Source organism: Cebidichthys violaceus, unplaced genomic scaffold, assembly GCF_023349555.1.
Source record: "Cebidichthys violaceus isolate CVI_PGR_0920_01 unplaced genomic scaffold, fCebVio1.0.p SCAF_4, whole genome shotgun sequence".
In the NCBI taxonomy this organism is placed as follows: Eukaryota; Metazoa; Chordata; class Actinopteri; order Perciformes; family Stichaeidae; genus Cebidichthys; species Cebidichthys violaceus.
Window position 1 is genome coordinate 18,497,934 of NW_027176594.1, and position 19,461 is coordinate 18,517,394.

General features: G+C 42.9%; 1 protein-coding gene across 4 annotated transcripts; it reads left to right on the plus strand.

The window, feature by feature from the left end:
- Positions 1-841: 841 nt before the first annotated feature.
- On the plus strand, positions 842-18,925 carry gne (glucosamine (UDP-N-acetyl)-2-epimerase/N-acetylmannosamine kinase). 4 transcript variants are annotated; one of them, XM_068726818.1, is made up of 15 exons: positions 842-965; positions 12,250-12,273; positions 12,381-12,452; positions 12,609-12,757; positions 12,926-13,172; positions 13,350-13,557; positions 13,660-13,812; positions 13,896-14,108; positions 14,481-14,568; positions 15,239-15,449; positions 15,605-15,734; positions 15,857-16,078; positions 16,932-17,114; positions 17,457-17,573; positions 17,779-18,925. In XM_068726818.1, exons 3-15 carry the CDS (start codon positions 12,399-12,401, stop codon positions 18,012-18,014), a joined length of 2,211 nt encoding a protein of 736 aa, XP_068582919.1. In that variant the 5' UTR covers positions 842-965; positions 12,250-12,273; positions 12,381-12,398; the 3' UTR covers positions 18,015-18,925. The 4 variants fall into 4 exon arrangements, with proteins under 4 accessions (XP_068582919.1, XP_068582918.1, XP_068582916.1 ...); XM_068726815.1 differs by lacking the exon at positions 842-965 and adding an exon at positions 6,690-6,869; XM_068726817.1 differs by lacking the exon at positions 12,250-12,273.
- The last annotated feature ends 536 nt before the right edge of the window (positions 18,926-19,461 follow it).

Below are 19,461 nucleotides of genomic sequence, written 5' to 3' on the forward strand. Positions count from 1 at the left end.
CACACACACACTCCTTTACTGTGACTCATCCCCCTGGCCACCCCCCCCACCCCCCCTTAACCCATATCTGTTCAACGTCGACACACACAACAGCCAATCTGTCATTTCTGCAATCTGCTGCTCCTCTCTCTCCCTTTCTTTATTTATATCTTTTGTTGGTCCTCTCTGCACCTCATCCCTCAATCCTTCTACAAACTTGTCTCCCCTCTTTCTCAAGTTTTCCATTTCTCTTCAGACAAATTCCACCCAAGCCTCATACACCCATTTCCCTCTCGGGGCTCTTCAAAACTACCACGATGCTGTCAGTTCTTATGCAACCGCAGCGATGGTTGTAGGGTAAATAGCCCTGCAATGCAGCACAGTTATAAAATAGCAGCAGCCGCTATGGGGGCTGCAGCTGGGACAGAACGCTGCCACTTCCACCACTGCTGTATATCACTCATTTTGACATTTGATTTGTGAGTGTTTCTCTGTGCAGGCTGGGTTCATGCCCCAAATAAAGAAAGGGTGTTTAAATTGCATTTCATCAAGGTCAAATGAATGATGCCCAGTGGCAGTACAGTTTTTAAACTTAATACGTCAAACTCACGTGGTTTGTACATTTAGATCCGACTGAGATGATTTACTTATAAGCACACATAACAAATGAATACCCCTCTGTAATTGAGAATCTGGTTGTGGTTCCTTTGCAGATTTTACATTTGATATATATTTATAATATATATAGTTTATATACAGTATATATAATATTATAAGAAATGACTGGAAGGTTGTTTTTTTTACAATTTCTTTTATTTTTTTATTATGAAGGTGCAAACAAAGTACATCCGGTCTTATAACCGCGACTCCTCGCCCTGTAACGTTGGCTAGTAACTACTGAAAACCTCAAACAGAAGGGAAAGAAGTGAAAGTGAGCACGGATTGTTTCAGCATGAGATGAGGACAACGTATCTGGATAATTCAAGGTAACTTAATTGTCTCTAGGTGGGAATCCGTATCAGGGTACTATCAAGTTTGATAAAGAGGGATTGATAACTTCAGCTAACTGTGATGTGAGGTTCGCCAGCTAACGTCAGCCTTTACCTTTACGCCACTGCGAAACGATCAGTAACTAACTCGTGCACGGATGAATTGAGCAACAACAACTCCAACAACACTGCATTGATATGATAGTGTCAGTACTTTTATAGTCCAATTTGCCTCGCGTATGTTTTTGAAGCTAACGGAAAACACAGGCGGCATGACGTCACGCGAAGTTCGCCCCCATTCATGCTCTATGGGACACTAGCGAATCGCTTCGCAAGGCATTGTGGGATTCCGGGGCGACGCGGAACAGACCAGAAACGTTGCATACAGTGTTAACGTGTTTAACTTCATGCACATTAGGGAGACACTCGCTTGGCATCTCCGCAGTGAATAGCCAACAATCGTTTAGTACAAAGTGTCGTACTACTGTGATGGGAAGGCTAGTGTTTGACGTGAACTGCAGTGGATGAATGTGGAAGAGAAAGCTGTTGTACTTTCTGGCTTACAGATGCTAAAAAACCCGAAGTGCTGTTTGGCACAACGTTACATGAAATGTGGGGGGAGGCCGGCAGGCTGCTTGTAACACGTTACACACCGCTAATAAGCTAGCTAACGTTACTCGCTAGCCTGCGAGCGTTGACATGTCCACCGCGACGATGTTATCTTCTTCTAGTGGGTCTTCTCCTTGTAAATGTAGTAAATGTTAACTGAATAAACATTCGTCTGGACACAACGCACCTCAATAATAATGAAAACAAGTCCGGTGCTTGTCATAAGGTGCAGAACCGTATAGCTAACAAACTTTTCTTGCTGCACAAAGATGCCTGTTTGCTGCAGCGACTGAACAACGAGTAGACGGAGGAACATATGAGCAGATGTGCATCCAGGTGTACGAAAACAGTTCGTCCCTGCCTTCTTAGGATTACCTCTTATTTTGAGTTAGCTACAAATTGGTCTATACAATAGTAAGTTTTGCACTATCAATATAATTTTCAGTTAAATTGAGTATAACATGTTTCAGCCTTGTGTGCTTTTAGTAAATAGGTGTGGACAACATACCCGGGCGGTTCCTCCTGCAACCACATCTGCAGGACATTAACCACTGGTATTACCCAAAGTTGTGCTTCCTTTAAAGGACATTAGATGGCAGTAACTCATTAACAGATATATGAGATACCTTTTGTTTGTATTTGCCATTTTTAGAGCCTCAACTGAAACACTTATCGGAAGATTATTTTCATGCTGTTTGATTTGTATCTTAAAAACCATGCCTTCACAAGATAAGTGAAGCAGATATCAGTCCGGAAGATCCAAAATGAAATGTATTAGGGAAAAAAAAGTGTCTATATCTACTCTAAGGCAAGAGTAAATCACAAAATCGATAAGTCATATTTGGCTAATTAAAAGGGAATTTGGTTTTAAAGACTATAGATTGAATAGCTATTTCTTATAAGACAATTTGGGGACATAGGATAGTGATGATTATGGTAACCCTGGGAGAAGCAGCCTTGAGGTCACAGCTCGTGGCCTTTTGTTTGCTCTTCGTTTCGTCACAGTTAATTTACACTGCACCTGTTAATTTAGCTTGACGTGGTATTCTCGTGTCCTTTTGTACCAGGATGTTGTACAACTGTGTCAACAGTGTGATTACTTCACACAGGCTAAATTAGGGTTTACTAATAGGCGGACCGCAGTCTGGTTCCTGGACCAAACGCCGTTGTATGCGGACCCGTACCTAAAACCGATAGTTGATAATTAATAAATTCTAACAGAGTGCTTTTATTTTTACCGGCACAGCTTTTCCAGCCTTTACAGCACTCGTTCAGCGGTCCAGGAAACACACAGACCAATTACATGCTTTGTAAATCATATACTGTATGTATTCCTATAAGCGTCGCAACTCCAGTTGGAGAAGTACGTGAGTTAGAGAAGTTATTTCACACGGTGTTCTCTAAGAAGAAAATTGTGGACAGCGAGACCAGAGAGACCAGAGTCTTTAACCATGAATGAACAGACTCGTATATCTTCATTCTTCCCAGGCAGATCAAAACCAGTGTGTCTCATATGTTCAGAGACCGTGGAGTGAGTTTAGAAGCGGTAATGTGAAGCGCCACTACGAGACAAAGCACAACTCTTTTGAGCAAACGTACCCACTCACATCTGAAATGAAGACACAGAAAATAAACCTAAGAGCCCAATATGATCAGAATCCTAACACATGAATTCATTGACCAACTATGATGTTAACAGAGAGGATAGAGCTGAAACAAGTAGTTTAATAACCACAGATAAAGTCCATGCTCACACATTTCTCTTGTTAGAAGATGAGAAAAATACAATATCGTGGCTTTTTTGATTAATTTTCTAAAATAAAGTACTTTATTTTAAGAGTCACATTTTTCAAAAGCTTACTGATTTGTATTTCATTTTTTAATTCAGCCTACATTTTACGTGAAATAAGAGAACATTTATTTATTATTAGATTATATATTATTTATAATTAATCCAGTTAAATTTTAAATCTGACAATAAATATTGTTTAGATATTATTCAATTGAACTTTCTTAATTTGATTTGACAGTCAGATGTTGAATACATACAGACGTTAATACAACTGTTGGCTACTTCAATATACATGGAACTAAATCATAGCAAGTTAAGACATTATTTGGTGTTCCGGACCTTTGGATGAGGAAATTCTCTCCAACTGGACCTCGCTGAACTTTAATTGAATACCCCTGGTCTAAATTCATCTACAGCAGGCTTGTTGAGGTGGTGCCAACATTGACTACTTGATTAATCTGCTTGCTCATTATTATCTCAGTGATTTTGACTATTCTATAAAATGCTAGAAAGTTACATTGAACTCTTTTGGTACGTTGAGGCAACTTCTGTCTGCACTTCTTAAATACACAGAACACTCGTAATAGTGAGTCAGTGAACTCTCCTGTGACTCAGAGACGTGGCAGACTTCAGAAGGCTGCAGGGTTTTTATGGCTGTGTCATAGTTTTTCTTCTGACCACAGCTGTGTCTGATCAATGCTAGGCATTGCTAGGTACTGACCAGTGAGGTGAAGGCCCGCAGATGTTTCAGTCTGTTAGCAATAATGGTGATTCTCTCAGGGCTTATCTCTGTTGGGCTGGTGGGAGTGTGCAGTCTTGACCGAGACTGATTGTAACTGGGAGGATTGACTAAACTAAAGGGGACAATACACCCATAAAAGTATGGTCTCATGCGATGGTTTCACTTAGTCTTATGAACAAGCTAAATGTTGAAATAATTAGGGTAATTGAATCCATAAAAAGAGACAAAAACAAAACCGTAAATACTGCATGTTATTTACTACCCCAAGACAAACTCTAGTCTTCTGGTTAATGCATTGCACATTCACACAACCAATATACAGCTCATCCACGCTCTATATGGAACACACAACGTATCAATAATGCTGGCTTTTAATACGATCACAGAAGATAAGTAATGAATCATTAACAATCGAGGAACCCAGCTGCTATTGTTGCCAAGCCGAGATACAAAGTACACACAATTACAAAATGACAGCAAACATCTCGACACCCTGCTGTCATAAACGGTACTATACTCCATTTTATTAGTACCGGTTCTTTGAGAACCACAGTTTTATTGTTTAATTGAAAAAACGAAAATACAAGCACAGCCGTTTTTCCGTTTTTGTTAAAATATGAGAGAACCAAAGTCAAATAATGAGCTGATCTGGTTTATGTAAATTCCTCTTTTGTTTTTTAGTTTTTTTGAAAGAGACACAAAGCAAGACAGGTGACCCGGAAGTAAGAATATTTCAAAATAAAAGTCAAGGCAATAGAATGAGCGAATGCTAGAAAATCCTATTTACAGTCCATGATGCAAACACATGCCAGGGTAACATTAGTAGGAAGTATACGTGTATTCAAACCATAGACTTAGTTCTATTTACCTGTGTCTTTGTTCATTTCAGTTTATTTCATCTTATATTTGATGTTGATGGTTCATTTGCAACATCATGTATTTACTTGTTATTTTTATGTAATTTCAGAACCAAACATTCCTACATGGAAGAGTGAGCATGTGTTGATCACGAGGCAATAAATAATGACAATTGAAAAATAAAGAGACGTTTAGTTTATTCTTATTAAGCAGCCTTCAGTGGACCTTGCCTCAGTTACCACCCAGTCATAGCCTCACCTGTGCTTCCCATGTTTACCTTCATTACTATATCATCACTGTCATCATCATCACTGTCATCATCATCATTAACCTCTAACCTGTTCTTTTGTAACTCTGCTGTCAGCGTCTTAGCGCCTCCTGACAATCATGTCATAATGTAAGCAGTGATGATTTAGCACTGTGCTTGTGTGTGAACTCTGTTGTAGGAGTTGACTACATGGATTATTGTAAAGGACTGAAACATAGAGAGCACAGCTGGATGTACATTTAGATATATCTATTGTATGTGTACACACTTAACGCTTAGCAAGGAAAGACAATCTTTGTTTTTTTCTAATTCTGTATGCCAAGCACAAGTTAATTATTCCCCTCAGAGCAGAAACCTTCAGAATGAGTTACTTATCAACAGCACATAAAAGAAGAACCATTACTAGAATCAGGTGAGTTGTCGTCATTCCAGAAGCTGACCTAAAATCTGGCTTTGAGGTGGAACTAAAATCACAATCAATGTTAGCTTAAGGCTGGCTTTTTTTCAAAATAGTAACACATCTGACAGTCTGCATCTCCCTAGAGCTCCAGAGATCAATCTGAGCCCTCATAGACTTCAGGCAGAACTTCATCTAAATGTCTTATCGTTTAAGGTGTTTTGATTTGAAAGCCTTTTGTCGTCCCATGCTGCAGTACCACATTCCACCTGTGATCTCCGATGATAATTAGTATAATGTATAATAATATAATGAGTTAATTATCAAAGAAATCACATAAACTTAAGTAAAGGGACATTAGATTACTGCAAACAATGTAAATGTTTTAACTAATACATTTTTACATAATAAAAACAAAATAATCAGAAAACAAAGAAATGTTAGAAAGAAAAGTTATTCCATTACTTTTCCTGATGTTTTGGGTTTTTAGCTGTGGTATCGTTTCAGTATTGGCATTGGGATATTAAGGTGTGGTTTCATTTTAAAGTCATCATTTTGGTATTGTGACAACACTACTTCAGACTAATCATATTTCATACTTCATGCCTGAAGCTTCAGGGCTGATATTCGTTCTAAATACTTTGATTGGCGGTACCTATGAAAAGCATCTGACCAAAAAGCTGGTCAGAAGCACATGGATTCTGAATTGAAATGTTTTCAAAACTAATTTTCCTCCTTTCTCACCTGCTCTTTAATTTGCTCTCAGGTGCTGCACTCTGCAGCACCAGAGACTTTTTAAGCTTAGGATCACACTGGACATATTATAAATGATTTTCTGAATCACTGCAGATTTATCTGTATAATATTTCTGTAATTTCAGAATAATTAGTCAGTGATTTTGTGATTATCTTAGTATAGGGACGAGCAGATTGCCACATGTTCCCTCTTCCTTCCACTCAGCCAATCGCAAGCTTCAATCCAAATAAACCCAACCCAGATCCCACCCAGCCCCTCCCCCAGCTGTATCAGTCTGTCACCCTACCTCTCTCTCCTCCTTTCTCCCTTCCTCTGCTGCTTGCTGGCTCACGCATTTCTTCCCTTCATTGCCTAATGCGGCTGGGCTAAAGGGAGAAATAATAGGATAGAGGGATTGAAAAAAGGGTGCGATTTTAGCTGAGAATCCACAGAGGCGGGGGATGGAAAAGCAACCGGGTTCTTTGTGGATAAACCCACATGTAAGTCATTGCTCTACCATATGTTTTGTCTTTATCTTCACATCCTTCCTTCCCTCTCACTGTCTGTCATTGCCCCTCTTTTATTCTTTGTGCATTGTATCTCTGTCTGCCTCTATCGTTGTGCCATCTCTGTCTTTTCCTCTCTGCATGCGTCCCTGCCCCCATACCATAACACTGGCTGCTGAATGCTGTCTTGTGATGCTTGAGTGGAAGTCACTGGTGTGCTGAATGAGACTCGGGGTAAATCACATTATTTAGTCCAAGAGGGTTTTTTTTTTTTTCTCTCTTCATATTTGCCACAAAAGAGTTAAAGAGCCACGAGGAATGGATTCATGTTGCTTTGACTACGTCACAGAAATACTCCAATAAGTTTTAAGTTGGCGTTCACACACGTGATTTAATCATGTTCCACAGACAGTAAGTCATATTCGAAGCAGTAAGGCTCGAGTCTGGAATGCTCACTTGGGCAATACTGGATTACTGTGGTTGGTTCTCTTTCATAGCATTTGTTTCCCGCTGCATAACCTGCCTGGAAGTCGCACCACTCCCAGTCGGCTCCCGTTATTTCCTAGCCACACCAGGCTAGCATAAGCACATAGTGTAACTTTAGCTCTACAGCTAATTATCCCTGCTAGTGACCATGGCTGCCACTTTTGTCCCTATTAAAGCAGATGAGAAAATACAGGCGCGAGAATAAAATATCGAGCTTGGATACTCACCAGATGTGTGTGATGTGCCTTGGTTTACAACATGCCCATGCCGCCTTTGAGTCCATGGAGGAGTGCACACACAGTGGCTGATTCTCCCTCAAAGTGCTACGTCGCTGTCTGGCTCGTCAGACGAATATGACCGGCGGCAACCAGGTTATGGCTTCCACCGCAGCAGCTCAAGAACCGATGGAGCAAGCTGAGTTGATGGCCCCCGAAGCTGAGGCTGGACCAAGCTGGGGAGATCAATTGGACATTGCGGACTCGCTGCCCCAAGAATTAGTTCAGTTTGCCGGTCCCTGCCTCGCGGCACACCCGCTGGAGTATTCGGTGGAAGTGGCGGATGATTCGGATGATGGGTCGGAACTCCTCATGACCGAGAATGACGATGATGACTCTTCTCTACTGTCCGGCCGGGTTGCAAAACCCAAAGCCTCCGCAGCTCCGGCGGGTGACGGGAACGCATCATCCCCCATATTGGACTTGGACTTGCAGGACGTGTGCAAACGCGCCACGGCTAAGCTCAAGATCCGATGGCCCAAAGTCCAGGCTGAGGTGACGCGGCCCCGTTACAACGGGGAAAAGTTGCCCAAAGTGAAGAGGACGGGAAAACAACTCCTGCCGATCTTCCCAGAATGACTGGAGGAATTTGCTGTCTCTTGGCGCAATAAGCTGTACATTACATTACATTACAGTCATTTAGCCAAAGCGACTTACAATTCAGTATCTATCTACACACCGTAGACACAGCTATGGGAGCAATTTGGGGTTAAGTGTCTTGCTCAAGGACACATTGACATGAGACTAGTGGAGCTGGGGATCGAACCGCCGATCCTCTGATTGAAGGACGGCCCTGCTCTCCGCTTATCTACGGTCACCTAGAGAAGCATCCTGTGACAGGCAGTTCCATGCTTGACTGTGAGGGAATGGAGGGCCAGGGCTTTCGCAACATGCCCCCAGTGGAGCCTGTGGTGGCGGCTCACCTCCACCCGAAAACATCCCAAGACCTGCTCACCCATCCAGAGCGGACCGGTTCCAGTCCAACCTGATGGATAAGGCGTACAAGGCCGCTGCACTGTCGGTCCGGGCCCTTAATGCCACATCTCTCCTAATGGCATACCAAGCCGAGCTGGAGGAGGAGATGACGGCTTCGCCTGACCCGGCGTTATGGGAAGAGGTGTGCATCATCACCGACCACCGCCTCCACCTCGACAAGGTAGCGATCCAGTCGCAAGGTAGAGCCATGGGGTTGATGGTTTTGCAGGAGAGAGCCCGCTGGCTGAATCTCACCACTTGTCATTCAAAGAGAAGGAGGACCTCCTCGACACCCCCCATACCACGGTTACATATGCTAGCACACAGACTGATTGTCTGGAGCAGAAGACAGTTTCTATCCCTGAAGGCTACACATGTGCCGGGAATAATGAACTGTGGAGCAGATTTTCTGTCCAGGGAGAACCCCTCTTTATGCAGAATGGAGTCTTCACCCGGGCATAGTGAGCCTAATTTGGGAACGTTGCGGACGGCCACCCATGGAACATTTTGCAACGTGGGAGAACGCTCAGTGTTCCCTGTTTTTCTCCCTTTGCGATCAGGGTGCATCTCTGGGGGTGGACACGCTAGCTCACCAGTGGCCTCATGCTCTATTGTATGCATTCCCCCCCAATAACTCTGATTTCGCCGACCCTGGCCAGAGTGAGGGGGGAGGGTCTGACGGTATTTCTCATAGCTCCTTACTGGCCGTCGAAGCACTGGCTGGCAGAGATAACCCACCTCCTTTACCGGGAGCCCTGGCTCCTCCCAATACACAGTGGAGAAATATTCTCACCCGGAGAGGCTGGCTCTGTGGGCCTGGCCCGTGAGTGGTTCAATCGGAGCACCTCCCTCTGAGCGTGATTGAGGCCATCCAGAATGCTAGGGCCCCTTCAACGGGGTCCCGTTATGAAAGCAAATGGTTAATTTTTGAGAAATGGTGCTCAAATGTTCAGGCTGTTCCACTTCAGTGTTCCGTGGCTGTTATCTTGGCTTTCTTAAAAGACATGGTGGACAAAGGGAAGGCTTTCTCCACCATCAAAGTGTACTTGACAGCTATTTCTGCCTGTCCTATTGGTTTTGAGGGGAGGGCTGTAGGCCAACATCCCTTGGTCTGCCACTTCATGAGGGGTGCATGCCGTAAACTCCCGGTCTCTAAACCACTGGTCCCATCCTGGGACCTTGCCACCATGTTGGATGCTCTTTCGGCTCCACCTTTTGAACCACTCGAACAAGTAGACTTGAAAATGGTGGCTTTAAAGACAGCTTTGTTGTTGTCTCTTGCTTCAGCTAAATGAGTAGGTGAGATTCATTCTCTTTCAGTGCACCAAACGTGTACGAAGTTCTCTTTGGGGATTGTAAGGGTGACTTTACATCCTAACCCTGCCTTTATACCTAAGGTGTTAGGGTCATACTCCCCAATTGATCTGGTGTCCTTCTATCCCCCGCGATTCTCCTCAGATGAGCATCAGTGGTTACATATGTTGTGTCCGGTGCGTGCTTTACGCATCTACATTGACAGACCCAAAGGCTGTAGGAAAAGTGACCTTTGACCAGCTCATCTTGGTCAAAGAACCACTTGGGGAAGCCAGTCTCAAAGCAGCGGCTCTCACTGGATTGTGGGGGCTATTGCTTTAGCCTATAGCTCTAAGGGGTTGCAGCCACCAGGGGGTCTCTCTACCTCATGGGCCCTTTTCAGAAGGATCTCCATTCAGGAGCCAGGTTCTACAGGCTTGATGTTACCCTCCTTGCTCATTCGTAGTGAGGAAGAGGTGAGCATTTTTGAATGACTGGCAGCGTAGCGTCAAGCCCTTTTTATAGGGGGAGGGCCTCCACCCTCTTTGACACTGACGTGCATAGTTCCAGCCAATCTTGGCTGGCAGAATACAATAGGAGCTTCTGATGAGGTCACGCTGTAGACAATCCCAGTGTGAGACACTCACTCATGCTACTCAGAGAACCGGGGTTACGCAAGTAACCTAAAGATTTTTGTGGCTGATAGATGGCATTCTTTAAGCAGCTGAACTCACAACTCATGACATAGCACAGTCAAGGCCTTTTTTATTTGTACAGTTGAGATGTTCTTTGCTCCTATTTGATAAAAGGCTCGATATTGCCCATGTTGATAAACTTATTGCCCCCTTTTTCTGTTATTCTCTCTTTGTGAGTAATATCCATTGCCTTGATTTCTGATCTGGCTCCTCACCTTGGTCAGTTTCATACCATCAGTACAAAGGCTCCATCCACAAAGGCTAATGATTCTATATTGACCAACTACAGTATTTATATTGTATTTGGACCAGAGAAATGGATTGTTAACAACATGAAATGCAAGCCCTGAAAACAAGAAGGTACTTGCCATGGCTCTCATAACAGCATTTTAAGTAGCGGTGGACAATATTACAAGCGACGGATCACACCACGGAAAACATGGTGGGATTTAACATTCATGCCACAGTGGGAACTCTGCTTTTTTATTTATTTTTTTGAATCTCTGTTTGCTCATTCTGATGTCAATGACCCCTCCATTCCTATTCTCAGAAGTCCAAAGGAGTGAAAAACAGCTCAGCCAGTGGCTAAATCTAACCTCGGGAGTTTGTAAATTCTAAGCACTCCCAACAATCCGCTCTGGAACTCGAGGTCCCTGTGATTCACCACATTGGCTCCAATATATAGATTGACTATCAATAATTTTTCTGTAAAAGATTATTGTTTCTTTTATAGTCAAGAACTTGACTTTGGAAGCTGTCATAATGCGTTCAAGGCAGCAGATGGCAGCAAGTGTTTGTAAAATGAGGATTCTTTCACCAGTTTTAGTTTAATATAGTTGAATGAACCGTAGAGGGTGATATATTGTGATCTGCCATTGGTGCACACTGTTGACAGCTTAAGAGAAGAGAAGCAGTGAGGTATTTTTTTCACAGTGGACATTTTGACATGTCACAGTAAGAAAAGCTCAGGTGTAAATCATAAAATGAATTATGTCTGATTTGTCTGTTTCAATTATAGGGTCTAGGGTGGCCCACTGTCACGGCTTACTGGGACTCAGGCTTTATAGTATGACAAGTCAGAATGTCTGCTGTGAAAGGACCATTTAAATTCTGGGGCTAGGTCTTTGTAGTTTTGGGTCAGGTGTGCAACGTTGTCTACTAAAATTCTAATCATACCAAAGATTCTCGTAGGGCTACTCAGTGATTTAATCTTCATCGCTTTACTAATGTCCCAGTTGGTCATTTAGTAGGCTCTGACGCTTCAGTAGACTTTAGTCTGCTAATATATCAGGGAAGGATAATTGAGGGGTTGAACAAATTCTTAAAATTAAATGGACTAATATGAATAGGTTGTAAACATATCCAGGCACTGCGGGGGATTGAGGTGTGATTCCCTCTGTCATCATTTCTTGTGGACAATAGTCCTGACCACTTTCGACCAAACAGCCAATAAGCATACAGAAAAGCTTTTGCACACTTTACTTTGGCCAGTTTCCTTCTGCCATGTGACCAGAGTGTACCAGGTGTGAATGTGCAACCACCACCTTGCCATGCAAAGCACTATCCTACAGCATGTTTATCACCTCTGGAAAAAAAAAATGTCAGCATGTGTTCTTTGTGTAAAATTCAAAAAATGTTTCCACGTTACAGCATCTGAATATTCAGAAGACCCAGGTGAGTAAGACCTGTGAGTGGGTTAGGGTACTGAGCATAATTGCTAAAATCATGCGTTACAAACCCATAACTGGATCTCACCTTCTCTTTTTGTCATTGTTTTCTAGGAGTTGTACCTTCTGAGAATGCAAAGGGGCAAAGACAAAATGGAGAGGACCAAGACAGAAGACGAGAATCAGGTGTGAAAACATTTAGGACATTATCAGTCATTTGTATTTGAATAATTTAACATAACTGTTGGAGAGATGGGTGTTTCTACGCGTTGTGTATGCTGAATTCAAATCAGCTAATGGTCTCTGTGTGTTTGTGTGTGGTTACTCCTCTGTTTGCTGTAGTGTAAGAGGAAGTTGAGGGTGTGTGTGGCAACATGCAACAGAGCGGACTACTCCAAACTGGCCCCCATCATGTTTGGGATCAAAAACCACCCTGACGAGTTTGAACTGGAAGTCGTGGTGCTTGGCTCACATCTCATTGATGACTATGGGTATGACGGCATCCTTTTAAACAAAAAAAAAAAGATTGTTGCAGACTTTTAAAAACTGTAATGTAGTGTATACAGTACATTATAATGCAGTAGCAACAACACAACAGTCCATAATCGCCTCATTCAAGCTCTTCCTTTCATTCTCGTTTCCTACTTCCCACTCCGCAGGAACACTTTCCGTATGATCGAGCAGGATGACTTTGACATCGGCTCCAAGCTCCACACCATTGTGAGAGGAGAGGATGAGGCAGCCATGGTGGAGAGCGTTGGGCTGGCACTTGTGAAACTGCCTGATGTCCTACAGAGGCTGCGCCCCGACATCCTGGTCGTCCATGGCGACCGCTTTGACGCGCTGGCCCTAGCAACTGCCGCAGCGCTGATGAACATTAGAATACTTCACCTGGAGGGGGGGGAGGTGAGGAGGCAGGGGGAGAGAATATACGATGAGAGTTCGACTTGTGATTAATTAAGTAATGCATTTCATTTAATGCCGCACTACACACAGGTGATACCTTTTCTTACCTTTTGTAAAGCAGTAATGTAAGAAAGTAATTGTTACAAAATATCATCTTTTCTCCACCTTTTTTCCCAGGTGAGTGGTACAATCGATGACTCAATCCGCCACGCCATTAGTAAACTGGCCCATTACCACGCCTGCTGCACACGCATGGCAGAGCAGCACCTCATCGCCATGTGCGAGGACCACTCTCGCATCCTGCTTGCTGGCTGCCCCTCATATGACAAGCTGCTGTCAACAAATCACAGAGACGACTACATGGATATCATTAAGAGCTGGCTGGGTAGGGAGGGTGGGGGGGTGGGAACAGTCATGGGGCAAAAATAAAGTGTGAGACATTAGAGTACGTTTGTATGTGATGTGCGGGGTTTAATTCGTGTTGCAGGTGAAACGGTGCAGGAGCATGACTACATTGTGGCTTTGCAGCACCCAGTAACCACTGACATCCAGCACTCGGTTAAGATCTACGGGCTGATGCTGGATGCCCTGCTCTCCTTCAACAAAAAGACCCTCATCCTCTTCCCTAACATTGACGCCGGTTAGTTTCTGGTCCCTTTAGTTCCTTCTTGTTTTTCCTGGCTCCTCTATCTCACTTGACCAAACCCCTTCCTATGTAAACAGGAAGTAAGGAGATGGTGCGCGTGATGCGAAAGAAGGGCATCGAGCAGCACCCCAACTTCTGGGCAGTGAAGCACATTCCCTTTGAGCAGTTCATCCAGCTGTTGGAACACGCCGGCTGCATGATCGGAAACAGCAGCTGTGGGGTACGAGAGGCGGGGGCCTTTGGCACGCCCGTCATTAACCTGGGAACAAGGCAAACTGGCCGAGAAACGGGTATGTATGGCAGAAAACAAGATTATAGTTATTTGCTGCCTCTGCCATAATTCTGGTCCTGATTTGCTGTCTGACAGACGAAGCTCAACATATGGATTAAATCACTAATGAGGCACCACACTTGCTGAAGTAAGGGGCAGCTCTGCAAAAGTTTTCTTCATGTGTTTGCTGACAGAGCTTTTTTTTCAGCTTTATAAAATGTGTTCATACAGACAGTTTGTCATCTGACGCAAGTTATTGTTGTTCTGAATATTAGAGGATTGTGGCAGCAGGAAGACAAACGTGCTGCTTCGGTATTATCAGAGATATTCTGTTAAATGAATCTGCCTCGGGGCTCGACAGCTGTGTTGATGGCGTTTCTCTCTCCGCCAGGTGAAAATGTTCTACATGTCAGGGATGCCGACACTCACAATAAGATCTACCACGCTCTGGAGCTGCAGTTTGGAAAGAGATACCCCTGGTATGACCAATGTACTGCCTGTCTGTCTCACTGGGTCTTTGACCTCCAGTTTCTCTCTTGAGATCCCCTAATCCTTTTTTATTCCTCTTTCTAAAAGCAATTTTAATATATGCATGCATTTTTGCTCTGAATATTATTAACGGTTACAACAACAAGTGAAATGCAAATTTGGAGTTAAGCAGCTGGTTCATTTTTTTATCCTACAACTTTCTACTTTATATACGTAGTTGTATTTACTGCGCTTCCAATGACATCTTGACAGCCTTCTAATTCACAAAGTCCAGTGTCACAGTCAAAATCTGTTTCCTTATAGAGAAACCAGCTACATGACTTCAAAATGATCTACCTGTTTGGCAGATTCTCTCTATTTGTCTTAACAGTGTGTTTAAAATGACCTTTTCACACAACCTCTGGCTACCACACAGGTAGTATTGGGGTCTAAAATAAGAGTAAACTTTGGGCCATGTAAAGTATTCATTCAAATGTCTACCTCAACATTAATCACTGAGGTGTGATCATTAGTGCAACACAGTTTTAGATCCTAGAGATCTGTGAGATAATGGCGCCCTGCCTCTAGAAAATTGTTGAAATGTTTAATTTAAGTACAGGATTGATGCTCTTTATTCCTTAGAAGCAATGTTTACATTCTGCACTTCTGTTTCCCCACCAGCTCTAAGATTTATGGCGATGGCAACGCAGTTCCTCGTATTCTCAAGTTTTTACTGGCCATTGACCTGGATGAGCCCCTCCAGAAGACTTTCTGTTTCCCCCCTGTAAAAGATCCCATCTCCCAGGACATCGATCACATCCTGGAGACACAGAGCGCTCTGGCTATTGACCTGGGAGGGACCAATCTCAGGGTGGCGATCGTCAGCATGAGGGTATGCTCCATGGACTCTGCAATCCTTTGTTTGAATGTTCCTCAGTTTTGCCATCTGCTATAAAAGCTGCTTCGTGCTCTTCTGCTATTCTTCCCTTTTCTTTCCCTGCCACCACTCTGTCTTCCCCCCCCTTTACTACCTCCGTCTCTGTCCAGGGTAAGATAGTAAAGAAGTATACTCAGCCCAATCCAAAGAACTTCGAGAGCAGGATGCAGCTCATATTAAAGATGTGTGCAGATGCCATGCGGGACGCTGTCTGCCTCAACTGTAGAATCCTCGGTGTTGGTATGAAGAAAAAAAGACCTGCACGCTCACATTAATGAATGAAAATAGTCTGTGAAGCTGACAAACCTCTATTATCTAACTATCATGTCATTGCTCCTCTTAAAATCTCTTTTACATCTTAGGAGTTTCCACTGGCGGCCGTGTAAACCCCCAAGAAGGAGTGGTCCTGCACTCCACGAAGCTGATCCAGGAGTGGTCCTCTGTGGACCTGAGGACACCCATCTCCGACGCACTGCACCTGCCCGTCTGGGTGGACAATGACGGCAACTGTGCTGCGTTGGCTGAGAAGAAGTTTGGTCACGGAAAAGGGGTGGAGAACTTTGTCACTGTCATCACAGGAACGGGTGAGTCAGGATCAGGGCGTGTGCTCAATATCACTCACTGCAGGCTCTTAAAAAAAGAAATTCAAAGAAAGCTGCTCTGTATTTTAATTACTGCTGCACCGAATGCCTTTTTTTGTTGTTGTTTTTTTTTTTTCATTCAAAGCCTCTATTGAGGTTTTTGAATGACGCCTTTGATCGTCTGTTCACCCTAAAAAAAAATAATCCTCAATATGAATAAAGTGATTCATCAGATTAAATGAGTTAGTGTATTTTTTATATTAAATCAACCCTCTTTAATGAATATAACTCGTCAGTGCTGCCTCCATTTGTGGTGCAGCAAGTGGTAGAGCAAACAGTTTTTTTTAAGTAATTGTGAATGTAGTTTAGGTTGAAAAAGTAGAAGTGCAACTGATTGCAAAGTTGCCAGGCAAAAGACTATTGCTGTGGTCTCTCACCGTAAGATAACAGGTAAACTGCGTTGAGATTAGTCAAGTTTCAGACATTTGCAACGTCAATCGAATCTGCTTTGTTTATTCTGAACAGCCGCATTCACCACGATTGCTTTGGAAATTGCAGCTTGTGGCCAACTACGGTGTTTGGGGAATGTTAGTCCAACATGCAGTAGATCTGGTCCTTCTGGGGACATATCGAAGCCTATAAAGGCACAGTTTAGTGCCAAATCGGAATTAGTAATGAATTCGCTACTGTCATAGTATATTTTATTTCGTACGAAACCCGTTGTGAGTGTATCAAACCGTGAGCCCTGTCTCATGAAGCACATTGTGATCATCATTACAGCTGTATTTGAAATAAATTATGAATTATATTGGAATGATTTACTTCAATTACTCAAATATCTTGACTCTTTGTGTAGGTATTGGAGGAGGGATTATCCATCACAACGAGCTGATTCATGGCAGTACCTTCTGCGCTGCAGAGCTGGGCCACATCATGGTTTCATTAGAAGGCCCGGAGTGTTCGTGTGGCAGCAGAGGATGCATCGAGGCTTACGCATCCGGCATGGCCCTGCAGAAAGAGGCCAAAAGGCTGCACGACGGTGAGCGTTTGTTTTTGTGTGTATGAAGCTTTAAGGACTGTGCCGAGACTCGATTACACCCAGATGATCCAGAAAGTAGCTCAGAAAGGTGTGTCTCCTAAACACCGTGCGTTTAAGTTGGTTGGATTCATTGGATGGAGGAATTTTTAAGTCTTTATTTTTACTTTAAACTAGAAATAAACTCATTTCTTACAGTTTTTCTAACTACCGTTGAAGTTGTCTCAGAATCTATGCCTTTGTTCAAATCTAGCATGATAAAAGAAAAAACCTGGCGTAGTGTTTTTGACAAGTTAATTAAATGTAGCGCCTTACATCTGACCTATGTGTTGGTGCGTCTCTCAGAGGACCTGCTGATGGTGGAGGGGATGGATATGAAGCTCACGGAGCCGATCACCGCTGCCCACCTCATCAACGCAGCCAGACTGGGGAACTACAAAGCTGACGCTGTTCTGATCAAAGGTCAGAGCGCCTTACAAAAGAACAGAAAATAGCCCCTTGTCATAGACGGGGATTCAAACGCATTGCATTGTTGAACAAAGCGAGTGTAATTTTCCTCTTGCCCCTCACCGTCCTTCACAGTTCATACGTCACTGCTCATAAAATCTTCCAATTAAAAATAAGAGCAAAGTCTCATTTCTATCTGTCTTCAACTTCCTCTCTCCAGCCTCCACAGCGCTAGGCGTGGGCATCATCAACATCCTCCACACAGTGAACCCCACGCTGGTGATCCTGTCCGGGATCTTGGCCTCTTACTACCAGGCTCCAGTGCAGCACATCATCTCTGAGAGAGCCCTCGTCTCTGCCCAGAACATCAAGGTTGTCAAGTCAGAGTTGGAGGAACCTGCTCTACTCGGAGCGGCAAGCATGGTTTTAGATTATGCAACCAGAAGGATATATTGAAGGATATCGTTCTGATTCACGAAGGACTGCTAACAACAAAAGGACTGCACAACTAAAAGTAGTACTTTTACTGCCCTGATAGATGCATAAGAATACATTTTTGAAGGCTAGACAATGACGATGCGTGCAAAATACAAATTCCCAAGACTGTGAGAATGATGCTGTCACCAGTCCAAATGTGCAGTTCCAATCTGGATATGTCACGTGTCATTGCATGGGCCAGAAATTCCATTCTTTTCTACATAGTCAGGTTTTGGTTGTTGTTTTTTCAGCTTTTGAGTAAACGTTAATGCCATCTTCAAACCAAATTTAGCCATACAGGTTAGGACTGTGGGTGGATGGAAAAGTCCGTCGTTATAGAAAGCTTGTATCAGATGTGACCAAAATACTGCTTCAACATTCTTCTGCAGCTTCCTGTCAATTCACCTTAATTGTCTCACTTTTTCATTAATGTTGTTGGGAGTTTTCATTCTCAATTTGGTCTATTTTTGAGATAAAGGTAACTGTCAAGTTATTATGTTACATTTCAATGTTTGGTTATGCATTAAATTATTTTAGGTGTAGGGGAAAGAAATATTGGTAAATGTAGATTTTAAAGGCTTACGGGGTAAGAAATAGTTATTTAAAAATCAGTTGAAATACTATAATGAAATGTTAAGGTAGCAACTGATTTAGCTGCTATAGTATAAGGATGGCCTAGAGGGGGAATCGTTTGCCTGTGTCAGGTGTTTCTTTCTACCATTTCATTACCACAGACCTTATGAAGATTTGAACTGATTTTGAAGTTTTCTTCGTGCCTTTGGAAGATGCATTGTATCTATATGTATCTATATATTGTATTGGGATGAATTACTTTGTAATTTTTGGAGGTTTATGTCCAAATAAATGTACCGTCTTAGTACAAATCCTGACTTTTTTGCTAAAGCCTGATCCACAATATGGTTTCTCTCTTTGGGTGTTGATGCAGCTTCTTAGTTTGGATGTCTATGCAGAAAAACTGCAATTGTTACAATGCTCATTTAAAACACAAATACCTTTGCCTTCAGCATTTAAAACATGTTCAGTAGTGAAAAAGCCCAAATAAGAGACATGCAATTTAAAAAAAAAAAAAAAAAAAAAAAAAGATATGTAAAAGAATGAGAAAATAAAACAAATCTGATATTGGGGTCAATGTGAATGAAAGTCACACAAGTACTGTAAATGGGACTTTTGCCTCGAAACAGTGATCGCCCATTAAAACACTGCTGATTTCTGCATTCTATCCAAAACCAGTAACACGTTGGAGCAACAACACTGTGGTCTCCTCCGCTAAGTTTTAGAATCACTCCAGGCCATTCAAAAGTCAGTATTGCACCACTCAGTCATTATCCAATTTATTAATATCAGTGCACTGTGAGTCATGTTACTCACTTGTGTAAGTATTTTGATGATGTTCGATGCCTGAATT

What these genes read in the sequence shown, in the direction of transcription:
- gne (XM_068726815.1), top strand. Translation starts at nt 6,831, where the DNA reads ATGGAAAAGCAACCGGGTTCTTTGTGGATAAACCCACAT. An exon ending in TATCATTAAGAGCTGGCTGG is followed by an intron (nt 13,558 to 13,659) that starts GTAGGGAGGGTG and finishes TTCGTGTTGCAG; the next exon opens with GTGAAACGGTGCAGGAGCAT. An exon ending in TTTGGAAAGAGATACCCCTG is followed by an intron (nt 14,569 to 15,238) that starts GTATGACCAATG and finishes TTTCCCCACCAG; the next exon opens with CTCTAAGATTTATGGCGATG.